Raw genomic sequence first — 11,944 nt, 5'->3', positions numbered from 1 at the left:
AATTCTTAGAAAATAAAAAAAAAACTGTACTATTTTTCCCCTTTCATCCCCTCTGACTGCTGTTAAATGATATTCTAGGATAATTGGTAGTAATGTATTTCCAATATGTATTTCTGTCTAGTTATCCATTAAAGATTAACTTCATTATCAAGCCACTGTCGTTTGGTTATTGACGGTTAGCCACGCCCACTAAAAGGATCAGCCAATACAAATGCGAGTAGATCCCCCCCACCCTCCTCCTCACACACACACACCCCCTTCCCGCTGATGACCGTAAACAAGTTTCACCGGTTCATCCTCCGGCAATGGATTAACGATTCATGTAAATAAAACAGATCGACGCAGCTTAAATTGCGCAAGGATGGCGGACGAGGAGTCACTGAAGGACACGCTACCGGACGAGGAGAGGGAGTTTCAGAAGGCTATAGCGAAAATTGGAGGTAGCGAGAGGATTTATTTGGTGAGTGATGTCTGCAGAAATAAAGATTTGGACGGAGATGACGCCAAAATATTGCAGGAGTTCGTACGCGACATGTTTCACGACGGCAGTCTGGTGGCAAACGGTCATGGTGGCCCCCAGTCAAGTCCGACGAGCGATCATGGCGGTAAAGCAAGTACAAACCACGTTTCCAGCGAGGCGGAGACTGGAAAGGGCAATGAAAATTATCTAACAGCGAGGCCCAAGGACTTGGAATTGGGAGAGGACAGAGAGAAAAAGAGACGACCAGCGGGTAGTAGCAATGCTCAGAGGACAGCAACGAGGAGGGCGAACAGTCACAGCCTGAAGCGAGCGATAGACTCCCCTGTCATCATATTCATCTTCAGACAGACTTTCATCGGCCGAGCTCCAAACGAGGTGTGCTTAAAAGAGATCCTCAAGGATGTAAAGGCACGCACGAAACGCGCTACAATCGCTCGGCCAGCTCTGATTGGATTAATCCACACAACCGACGAGAGCGCCGAGACGCGCCGGTGCGCCCAGCTTCTGGAGCGTCTGATCCGCTCGGTGTTCCACAACCATGCATCAGAGGCGATATGGGTCGGCTGCTTCATCCCGAAGACAGACACCCTAATGCTCAGCATCAAGAAAAACGTCTGCAGAGTTATACATTCATCTCAAGCAGCAGGTGTACACACATTCCACTTGTAGCAAAACCTCAGAAAAGCTTATTTATTTCATGCAGTGTGTAGAAAAAAAAAAAATGTTTTAGTGTGACCATCTGCAACAACCGCACACACCCATGTCAGCAGGACACATGCTTGTAAACATGGAGTTTGAACCCTGGCACATTTAACCAGGCCAGCATGGGAATATTGTACAATGTACAGCATATTAGATCAGCAAGAGGCAAACAGCATAATTTGTCCAAGATATAATATGTTAACTATTATACCGAAGCCTCCACTACTCATAATATGATCGTTGTATGCTCACCAATGAGCACTACTTCAATTCAAGTCCATACAGGACATACTTTAATGTACTTTAATGAGAGAGCTCACTCTTGTGTAGGCCACTTCATGACACTCACAAGACCACACTGCACACATTTTTCTTCCCAGGCAGGGCTGCAAAGGCCAGGAAACAATGGGAGCATTCACAAAACGGTCGCCCCCTTAGAAAAGCTGCCACATTGTTAAACGCTTCTTATCGCCTTTCAGATAATACTAGGGATGAAGGGAACCCAGTTTTCTGGCCATTGCAACGTTGGTTCAGCCACAGGAGAAGAGAAGACCGAGGTTCAAGCAGCGAGCAAAGAGGTAGCTGCAAAGTAACTTCAGCAGAGAAATGCCTGAACTGCACCACAGTCCTGCAGTCACTTATTTTCACTGCAAGTTCACAAGTTGTCTTTTTTCAGGTGACGCTGAAAGTGCAGAAGAGGGCATCCCTCTGAAAGCCTGTGCCTTGTCTACTGGACCAACTCTGAATGGAGATCCATCTGGAGGAGACGGCTAATGTAACCTGTGTGCTTTTTAGACTGTGAAAAGAGAAGCTGACCTCAGTGCTTTGCTACAGTGTTACAATTTTTCTTTGTGATGCTCAGGGACCCACTTCTTATGAGTCAGCATACTTCTTGTCACGTCAAAGCCACCTAAACACTGTCAGGTTTGAAACATGCATTAGTTTGTTACGTGTTGAGAAAGCGTTAGACGGCTTACAGCATAAGTACTCTTATAAAATGATACAGGACTTGATTCCTGGCTCACTGTTTGTCAGGGAACTTGTGTATATCAAATACAGGGAATTAAAGAACAAAATCAACTGACATGATAAAAGCCTTAAAATGTGAAATCTCGCACAGTTTACCTGAATCCAGGTCACGTTCTCACCTAGAAGCACTGCACTAATTTTCCGGAAAACCGTATTAATTGGATAACAGGGACCCTGGGTGCTTTACTTAAGATTTTATTTTTCATTTTCATTAGGATTTTGTGTCTTAGAGACAACTTTTAGGACCACCAATATTTGTAACGAGATTTATGTCACTTGTATTTATGTAGCCTACTGACTTATTCATCCCTTTAAATAAACATCATTGGACTTGCCTGAGTGTTCAGCTTTGTTTTAAAACACATACTCCTTGCCTATTCTTTCAATAAAGTAAAAACTGCCTGGGTGACAACTAGTAGTCATCGAAAGCTGTATTGTCATACAACTTTGCATGAAAAACACGCCGCCCCTTGGCTTCCACGATCTTCATTTAATTGCCAGATGTGCTAATTTACTGTTTGTAAGCGACCTGCCTTGTCTTGACAGAAACGTAGAAGATAGTGATGTGTCGGTCGCGAATGAAACGGCTCTTAGGCTACGTTCACACTGCAGGCGAAAGCGCATCAAATCCGATTTTTTTTTACCCTATGCGACCCATATCCGATCATGCTATGACAGTGTGAACGGCGCAAATCCGATATTTTCAAATCCGATCTGGGTCACTTTCGTATGTGGTACTGAATCCGATACATATCCGATGTATTAGAAAGCGACTGCTGTTTGAACGGTCAAGTCGCATTAAATCCGCCTTTTACGTCACCGACACAAGACTGAAGCCAATTATCAGCGCCAGAGAAGCACCCGAGAAGACATCGCGAACGCTTCCTAGCCATCCAGTGTAGATGTCAGTGAAACTGTTGGGAAGACAACGTAAACATTTTATTTGTACTGTATAATCTGCAGATTCTGACAGAAATCTGCAGCTATCCTTTGAAGCACCGCTCCTCTCTTAAACAGCAATAAGGATCATTATTAGGTTATCTACATTATTATGTAAATAACAAAATAACTTAAAGCAAAAATTGGGAAACGTAAAGTCCGAAGTCTTTATATTAACGGCCATCAGTCAAACTGTTTGTTCTTGGTCTAAACAGAGCGCGTTGTGTGTGACATCTTCTTTTGCGCATGCGGGCCGCTTTGAGCGTTCACACTAGAGCGCGTTTGCTGTCGCATTTTATTTGTAGTGTGAACGAGGAGACAAAAAAATCGGATTTGATCAAAAAATCGGAATTGAGCATTAAGACCTGCAGTGTGAACGTAGCCATAGAGCCGACTCTTTGAAGTGAACGACATGAGCCAACTCCTTATTGGGAACCGTGGGGTTTGTTTTTTTTCTTTCTCTCACCCTCTCTCTCGCACTTTTTCTCCACTCCACTCCGCACACGAGCCTTGTGCAGTTGCAGATGATAAAGGATTCAGAAAGTTTATTCATGCAGGCCCATAAGACAGAGAATGTGTATCTTCTTTTTGTTTTCATATTTTAATTTATATTTAATTGTGTTGTGGTTTGCAGTGTTTTGTGTTGTTTCACTTTAAAATTGTTTAAAAGGAAAAAGCTGAAAATTTAAATAGTTAAAAGTTGAAATCCTTTACAATAGTAATTCCTTTTGTGCATAATTTTATATTATGGTTAATAATAAATTAATTAAAGCAACAAAACAACCTGAAGAGTCGGTTGGGAGCCGAAAGCACCGGGTCTTTTTAGTGAGTAGAGCCGAAAGAGCCGGTTCTCTAAAAAGAGTCGGAAATCCCAACACTAGTAGAAGAGCTGCTGGGCTGGCAGGTCGCCATTTGAGGTGCCAGTGTAAAAATCGGATACATTCAACTACATTTACAAATTCCCCACATTTTTTCAAATAATATTTACGTTATCTTTATGTTAATTAGTTATAAAACTGGAATATGTTGGTCCAACTGATGAATCCAGCGTGAATTGTATACATTTTTTTACGTTTTTAATCAGGCATAGTTACAGCTGGCCAACCCGAGGGTCCTTCAGACAGGGACTTGCGGTGTTGAACAAAAAGAAGTTAGCAGCGGCTGCGTTCAGTTCGGTGGTTAAACATATCCAAATATTGCAAATCTTTTCTTTAACTTCTCACAAATCACACGAAATTTCGCCGTCACACTAGGATACGCGGGACCGAGGAGGGACCGAAGAGCCAATCATGATAACATCTGCCGGTAAGTAGTTAAAGGTAGCTTTATTTTGTTAGCCGTTGCCATTGATTTAGCTGAGTCACACGGCTAGTACTTGGCAGCCCACCATAGACCGTTGATCACATATAAAATTACTAAAGTAGTTATAGTAAGGAGAAACACATTTCATTGTGGATTTCCCGTGCTTCAGAAATGGTTTTAATCACTACAAGGCTGTTTAAATGGAGGAAGCGGAAATAAATTACAGTAATGGCAACAGCATGGATCTTTATAGATAAACATGTTCATTTTTGCTTTCATCTGAGACGTAATTTCCGATGACGTTATGTGTTTGAATACATCCTAAATGCTGCTGTCATCTTAGTATTGCTATAAACAATCTTCAAATTGCCAGATTTTGGGCTAACATTATATTTGATCCTCAATAAGCTTCTGTATCTCCTCAGACCGTATTGTAATGTAATGTATTCTTAGAATGTATTGTCTTTGATTTGCAAATGTATTTAGTATTTGAAATGACCGTTGGATCAAAAGAAAAGTATTTGGATTTTATGAAGTAAACATCCATTTAATAATTTCTTTTGTTTTCTAGCTGGAATTATTTCTCTCCTTGATGAGGATGAGCCCCAGCTTAAGGTAAGAGTTGGCTGTAGGGTAGTCAATTGAATATTCGGGTAACGGGAGATTTTCATGTCTTGTTATCTCACCACAAGAGATACAGTTGCAGAGATAAAGTCTCTTGACTTTTATGAATTGTCAGTGTGGCCCATCAAGTTTTGGTCAATGTTTTAATTTTCTACGTGACATAAATGTAAACTCATTTGGTGTATGCAGTATTAAATAAAAGTGAATACAAAGATGAATATTTAAACAACACGTCTGTTTTTCTTGCAGGAGTTTGCTCTGCACAAGCTAGATGCCATTGTGAATGACTTTTGGGCTGAGATTTCAGGATCCGTGGATAAGATGTAAGTAGCGAAGAGCTTATATTATAGTTATTACAGTACTGTAACATAAGTCAGCAGGAACTTAAGCTCATTGTTTATTTCTATGTCTGTTGTAGGGTTAAAGATTTAACTGACTTTCCCTGTAAATGCTGAGACACTGACATCAGTATTTACTCTCCCTCAAAGTTCCCTCATAGTTCAGTAATAAATGCAGAACTGAATGATTTTGATCATCTCTGATCTGATCTACAATTTACTCAATGGTGATTAGAAAAATGGCTCCTGACAGTTTTGTTTTATGTAACTTGTTGTTGTCTCCTCACAGTGAAGTCCTATATGAGGATGAGTCTTTCCGGAGTAGAGAATTTGCAGCCTTGGTGGCCTCCAAGGTTTTCTACCATCTTGGAGCCTTTGAAGAGTCTCTAAATTATGCTCTTGGTGCAGGAGATCTTTTCAGTGTCACAGATGACTCAGAATATGTGGAGACCATCATTGGTGAGTGGGGGGGGGGGACTTCTTCTCTTCTTACCAGTGCAAAGTAAAATAAAGATGTAATGTTGGACGTAAGGTTTATCCTCCGTTGCTTTCTAATGAAAAGTATGTATGAAATAAATATATTTACCTACATAACTTGTTATTTTTGTGGATGCAGCCAAATGCATCGACCATTACACCAAGCTGCGGGTGGAGAATACCGAGCTGCCAGAGGGCGAAGAGAAGAAAACCATAGACCCCCGTCTCGAGGGCATTGTCAACAAGATGTTCCTGCGTTGCCTTGACGATCACAAGTATAAACAGGCCATTGGCATCGCCCTGGAAACAAGACGTCTGGACATGTTTGAGAAAACCATCTTAGAATCAGTCAGTGCAGTTTTCTGCTAACTTGAGATTATTTTGGATCTTTATAACAAGTTTTAATAAGATTTACGCTTTGGTTACTGCTGTTGATTGTTCAAGGTTATTAACGTTTCATCTTAAGAATTTCTTTCTTTTCACTTCCCTTCCAGAATGATGTGAGTGGCCTCCTTGCCTACAGCTTGAAGGTGTGCATGTCCCTGATGCAGAACAAGAAGTTCCGTAACAACGTGCTGAGGGTGCTGGTCAAACTCTACATGAACCTGGAAAAACCCGATTTCATCAATGTCTGTCAGGTAACAAATGAATTGTTCAAACACCTGAGCCAAGGAAACTGGCGCGGGTGATCGTGCTTTCACTTCTTTTTTTCCCCCTCCAATGTTTTATCCATTGATTTGTTGTTTGTGACAGCATACACAAACACAGAAAAGAAATAAAAGGCTTTCAGGCACGAAAACATACGGAGGGAATTTAAGACAGTGCGACTCTCGAAGTTCTCAAACATGAAGAAAACCTGTCAAGAATATAACAAAAATATATTAAAAACATTTTTGCATCTTATGGGGCCGAGAAAAAAGTAAAGATCACAGCTTGTAAAAGATAATATGGTATTATTGAAGAAAAGGCCCTCATCTCCTATTAAATCTCCCCTGAATATCTGGTTTACACATGCATAATTCTTCCAGTTGTAGAAAAGATAACATCCTTAATGTAGTTTCGTAGAAGAGGCAGACTTCCAATTTATATGTTTCTTGGCAAGCACAATTCCTTCATACAGATGAATCTGGATGCCAGGTGAAAACCCAAGGGTTTCTACGGAGCATCCAAAGATTGCCAAGTTATGGTTAGGTTTAACGTCTCTGGAGAAGGCTGCTGAAAGCCACTAAAATGACGTTATGAAAAATGAAAACTCCAAATGATAAGATCAAAATTTATATGTAATCACAATCTTCATGATTCCAGAGAGTTCACTTTCAGGCACGCATTATAGCAGGTATTTTTTGTTAGATAAGAATCTCTAACGATCAGTCAACCAAACCAACATCTGCCCTGAGTCATGCTCAGAGTTATTTGTGTGATTTTTAAAATAGTTGATAGTACTGCTGTATGTTGATCACATGTACAGCTTTAATTTAATAGATTTTCCCAAACTATTTCAAACTAACATCCCTCTCCACTTATCTCTCTCTCTCCCCACTCCAGTGCCTGATATTCCTGGATGATCCGCAGGCTGTGAGTGATATCCTGGAGAAGCTGGTGAAGGAGGACAACCTGCTAATGGCCTACCAGATCTGTTTTGACCTCTATGAGAGTGCCAGCCAGCAGTTTCTGTCCTCTGTCATTCAGAACCTGCGTACCGTTGGGACACCTATTCCTGCAGTCCCTGGTTCCACAAATACAGGCACTGTGCCCACGCCAGACAAAGAGAGGTAGGCAGGGACAAAGAGTGACTAATTCTGAAGCACTTTGTCTTGGTTCATGTTTATAGGTCTTGGGCTTTTTCAGAGATAGTGGCTCTGATTTAAGGCATTTCTCTGCAGAAGAGTTATTTTAAAATGCTGTATTGTGGGAAAACCTTTTGACCCTTTGTCAGTGAGAATAAAGCCCACTAAGTTTCTGGTGGGCATCTTAAACCTTCTGAAATGAACCAAACTAAAGTAAAGAAATACAAAAGATTGAGTTTGAATTGAGTCTAATACACACACATCTTACAGACTGAAACTTGTTGTCTCTTGTATGTTTTATAGTGATGCAATGGAGACCGATGACAAAGCTGGCAGCTCACCTGCTGGAAAGCCTGCAGAAACGGTTAGCAGTTTGGATTTTTGGGGGTTTTAACTGCAGTATATCTTTGATAACTGGAGCCTGCACAACAAAGCATGTTCACCATAAACAGTACAGCTTTGTCATGTGATCAAGGCTAACAATCACAGTCACGCTAAGCAGTTTGTATACATGCACATAAAACTGGTTGCGTTGGCATCATCTGGAAAAGTCTAGAGACACACGGTTCTCACAGGAATAACAAAAAGTAATCCTGAAACTTGATGAGGAATTCTAAAATATACTGCGAGTTAAAAGGAGTTTATTAGAGTCAGAATCAGAATCGTGTTTGCCAAGTGTATATATAGCAGTGTAGTCTAGTTAAGCATTCAAAGTCGAGAAGAAAAGTTCAAAGAAAAAATGCAGATTGCACATCATTAGTACTACCTTACTAAATATCAATACTAACTCAGTGTGGCCTTTAGCTGCAGTCTTGATAGTGTTATTGAATGCTGGGAGGGAGGAATGAATATAAAACTTCAAGTTAAAGTTGAAAGTAGAAAGAAGAAAATCAATTGAACAGTAGTTTTGGGGGGTTTTTTGGGGGAGGGGGGTTAAATAAATGCACTCTGATTTGCTGCCTTTAATATATCCTGTCACATTGTCCTTCTGTCTTTTTACAGAAAGATGAGTCCAAAGACCAGAATGCAAAGATGATCAAGATCCTGAGTGGGGAGATGGCCATTGAGCTTCACCTACAATTCTTAATTCGAAATAACAATACAGATCTAATGATTCTGAAAAACACAAAGGTAACGTTCGCTGCCAGTGTAATGTGCAGTTTTGAAGAAGATTGTTTACAACCAGATGAACTGCATTTTGCTTGAGGTCACTTAATGTGCCGTAGCGACCACTTCCTGAAACTCCCTGATTTTTGTGCCTCCTTTTACTCCAGGACGCGGTTCGAAATTCAGTGTGCCACACAGCTACGGTTATAGCCAACTCCTTCATGCACACAGGAACCACAAGTGACCAGTTCCTCAGGTAACTGTGCTGGGAGGATGATAAAACACTGAAAAGATTACAGAGGGATATTGATAAACGTGTTGTTTTCGAGTGACTATAACCCCAGTGTTTTTTGTTCTTGTAGAGAAAACTTAGAATGGCTGGCAAGAGCAACAAACTGGGCAAAATTCACAGCGACAGCAAGTCTGGGTGTCATCCACAAGGTAGAGTTCTGGCACAATGATGGTAATACTAAGAAAACCAGAAAGGATTTTGTTCTAATGTTATGCTTTTCTAATCTTACTGCCTGCTCAGAATGTTTTAGACAAAGAAAAAAATGTTTCTAATGTTCAAAATGTTGAAAATGCTTTCTTTCAGGGTCATGAAAAAGAGGCGCTCCAGTTAATGGCCACCTACTTGCCCAAAGATACCTCCCCTGGGTCTGCCTACCAGGAAGGAGGCGGGCTGTATGCCCTGGGCCTCATTCATGCCAACCATGGCGGGGACATCATTGACTACCTGCTCAGTCAACTCAAGAACGCCAGCAATGATGTGAGTTTTTAGGTTTGGTTTCATGCTTGGTTGTCAGATAAATGTTACACTTGTGCCCCAGCTAAAGCTTTTTAGAGAGCAGGAGCTAGTTTAAGTCTCTGTGTCAGTTTTATGCTCTCGCTGATGGTGTGCTTTCTGTTCCACGGTCACAGATTGTCCGTCATGGCGGTGCTCTTGGCCTGGGCTTGGCTGCATTGGGCACGGCTAGGCAGGATGTCTACGATCTGCTCAAGTCGAACCTCTACCAGGATGATGCTGTCACTGGTACGTAGGCCCTGTCAGTGAAGGGGCTTTTTGAATTTTAAAGCCCCAGTTTGCTTTTTACTGTTCTGCTTACTAATAATAATGTTTCTACAAATATGACAAAGAAGGATTTGGTTTTTTATTTTTGTTTGTTTTGAGCATCTTTGCTACATCCCTTATTAGAGTAGAACTTTCAGACGTTTTAAATATGTGTTTTGTTATGTTTTTTAATTGTATGTGGACCAAAAAAAAGCAGGGTTTTTTGTTTGTTTTTAATCCTGTGTGATGTGTTATGGAATTTTAATTAACAAAGCCTACAGACACAGTGAGCAGTAGGCCAACAACTTTTAATAATAAACACAAGCATGCTTGGAGAGAGCCGCCATCATGGGGCACTGACAGCAGTCTCTCTACCAATGAACAGCACAGCCCTGGTTTAAATACAGTCAGACAAAAGTACTTTCACAGCTGTTAACCCTCTCCAGAATGTGGGAGATTTTTTATAACCTTATCTCTTCTTACCGTGATTGCCCCTTGTCTCTTCCCCCATCCTCAAAAACACAGAACAAAAGGCTTCACACCTGTGGAATTTCCCCCGCTTTGTCACCCCCTTTCTCAGAGGCCTAGCTGTGTGTGTGCAATAAAGTTAGAGCTGAATGCTCTTCCACATGTTTATTGTTTATTTTTTCTGCTTCTGCGACCTCCCAGGTGAAGCTGCAGGGTTGGCTCTTGGTCTCGTCATGCTGGGCTCCAAGTCGGCTCAGGCGATCGAGGACATGGTGGGCTACGCTCAGGAGACGCAGCACGAGAAGATCTTGCGTGGCCTGGCAGTAGGAATTGCCATGGTCATGTATGGACGTATGGAGGAGGCTGATGCCCTCATTGAAAGCCTCTGTAGAGACAAGGTATGACTAAAAAACACTCAAAAATCAAATTATGTACACCATCAGGTTGAAACTTCTGTCAAAAAAAGTGACAATTGTCTTTGCCATAGGGTCAACTTACCAATATCTAGAAAATAATAGAAGTTTGATTCTTTAATGGAAAGAATCTCAGTCTGCTTCATAAAGGTCACTACTCTCCGTAAAGCTCACAATTCACTGTGCCGATATTTGATGTATCAAATCCCGTCTGCACTTACTGAACCTCAGGTTGTGTGTATTTCCCATCACATGTGAGACTCTTCCTCTGTACTTTGTGCCAAGATCTAGATGTGGGAAATTACTCAAATTATGTTGATCTTAGTTGTGTATCCAGACACAGTCTTAAAGCTCTGCTTTCTTTCACTGTCTACGGTAGGACCCCATCCTGCGGCGCTCTGGTATGTACACTGTGGCAATGGCATACTGTGGCTCTGGGAACAACAAGGCCATCCGACGCCTGCTACATGTCGCTGTGAGTGCTTCCTTTTTTCCTTCTTTACAACACTGTCACTGAAGGGAGTGCAGGTTTATAATGATGGCACTGAAGCGGATGGAAGATCCACTAATGGCCGGCCTCATAATAGCTGCTAGTCATAATATTGTCAAAAGTATGATTGTTTATTTTCTCCCTTAATCTGTCTTTTTTTTCAAAGCTTTAGTAGCTGCTGTTATTAAACTAGTGCCAGTTATTTAAAGCACTGTATTCTTTCAGGGATGATCTTGCAAAACTCTTTGCTAACAGAAATCACTGCAGAGGTGTGAACCACTTTTGTCCTGCAGGTGGCACTTGGTGCTAACTGAATTTATTAGACAGCTTAATAGTAGAGCATATTTCTTTTACTCTGAGTAGTAGGGGATGTGCATTTTTAAGATTAAATCAAGTCCCGTTTAATTGACTGCCTTTCTTTTGTCTATTAAGGTGAGTGATGTGAATGATGATGTCAGACGGGCTGCTGTCGAGTCCATTGGCTTCATCTTGTTCAGGTAAGCCAGACCCCATTCTTTAAACTATGAACGCTCTGTTTTGGTTTTTTCCGCATGCACCAAAGGCCTTTCTCTTTAAAACCTCAATACTTGTGCCAAAATTCCAGCTTTATGCAAAACACAACCTTTGAACAAAGACATACTTATTTGAGCAGATCAAATCATGCATCTGGTAAAAGGAAGGTATTCTGAAGGGTTTTCTAAATATCATTGTTATTACAAATGATGCTTCTTTATGT

At 41.1% G+C, this 11,944-nt stretch overlaps 2 protein-coding genes across 2 annotated transcripts in view; both read left to right on the top strand.

Annotated features, from left to right (window-relative positions):
- Positions 1-236: 236 nt before the first annotated feature.
- LOC147313624 (uncharacterized) lies at positions 237-2,546 on the top strand. Its single transcript, XM_086263302.1, has 3 exons — positions 237-1,127; positions 1,663-1,761; positions 1,860-2,546. Exons 1-3 carry the CDS (start codon positions 362-364, stop codon positions 1,955-1,957), a joined length of 963 nt encoding a protein of 320 aa, XP_086119428.1. The 5' UTR covers positions 237-361; the 3' UTR covers positions 1,958-2,546.
- Positions 2,547-4,265: 1,719 nt separating this feature from the next.
- Positions 4,266-11,944, top strand: part of psmd1 (proteasome 26S subunit, non-ATPase 1) — a 36,224-nt gene continuing 28,545 nt past the window's right edge. Inside the window, exons 1-16 of the mRNA XM_086263301.1 lie at positions 4,266-4,456; positions 5,025-5,068; positions 5,327-5,400; positions 5,705-5,874; positions 6,032-6,240; positions 6,387-6,530; positions 7,438-7,664; positions 7,983-8,043; positions 8,682-8,810; positions 8,954-9,042; positions 9,149-9,227; positions 9,382-9,555; positions 9,708-9,819; positions 10,507-10,703; positions 11,098-11,193; positions 11,641-11,705. Of these exons, the coding sequence (XP_086119427.1) occupies positions 4,441-4,456; positions 5,025-5,068; positions 5,327-5,400; positions 5,705-5,874; positions 6,032-6,240; positions 6,387-6,530; positions 7,438-7,664; positions 7,983-8,043; positions 8,682-8,810; positions 8,954-9,042; positions 9,149-9,227; positions 9,382-9,555; positions 9,708-9,819; positions 10,507-10,703; positions 11,098-11,193; positions 11,641-11,705 (1,886 nt within the window). The 5' untranslated portion in view covers positions 4,266-4,440. The remainder of the gene's footprint in view (positions 4,457-5,024; positions 5,069-5,326; positions 5,401-5,704; positions 5,875-6,031; positions 6,241-6,386; positions 6,531-7,437; positions 7,665-7,982; positions 8,044-8,681; positions 8,811-8,953; positions 9,043-9,148; positions 9,228-9,381; positions 9,556-9,707; positions 9,820-10,506; positions 10,704-11,097; positions 11,194-11,640; positions 11,706-11,944) is intronic.

The sequence above is a fragment of the Aulonocara sp. 'chitande type north' Nkhata Bay genome, linkage group LG15, assembly GCF_057382095.1.
Source record: "Aulonocara sp. 'chitande type north' Nkhata Bay isolate Kocher_YH1m ecotype deep benthic linkage group LG15, A_spYH_male_GT1.1, whole genome shotgun sequence".
NCBI lineage: Eukaryota > Metazoa > Chordata > Actinopteri > Cichliformes > Cichlidae > Aulonocara > Aulonocara sp. 'chitande type north' Nkhata Bay.
The sequence above is the reverse complement of the archived record's forward strand: the minus strand, read 5'-3'. Positions and strand labels throughout refer to the sequence as shown.

What these genes read in the sequence shown, in the direction of transcription:
- LOC147313624 (XM_086263302.1), top strand. Translation starts at nt 362, where the DNA reads ATGGCGGACGAGGAGTCACTGAAGGACACGCTACCGGACGAGGAGAGG. An exon ending in ACATTCATCTCAAGCAGCAG is followed by an intron (nt 1,128 to 1,662) that starts GTGTACACACAT and finishes ATCGCCTTTCAG; the next exon opens with ATAATACTAGGGATGAAGGG. An exon ending in TTCAAGCAGCGAGCAAAGAG is followed by an intron (nt 1,762 to 1,859) that starts GTAGCTGCAAAG and finishes GTCTTTTTTCAG; the next exon opens with GTGACGCTGAAAGTGCAGAA.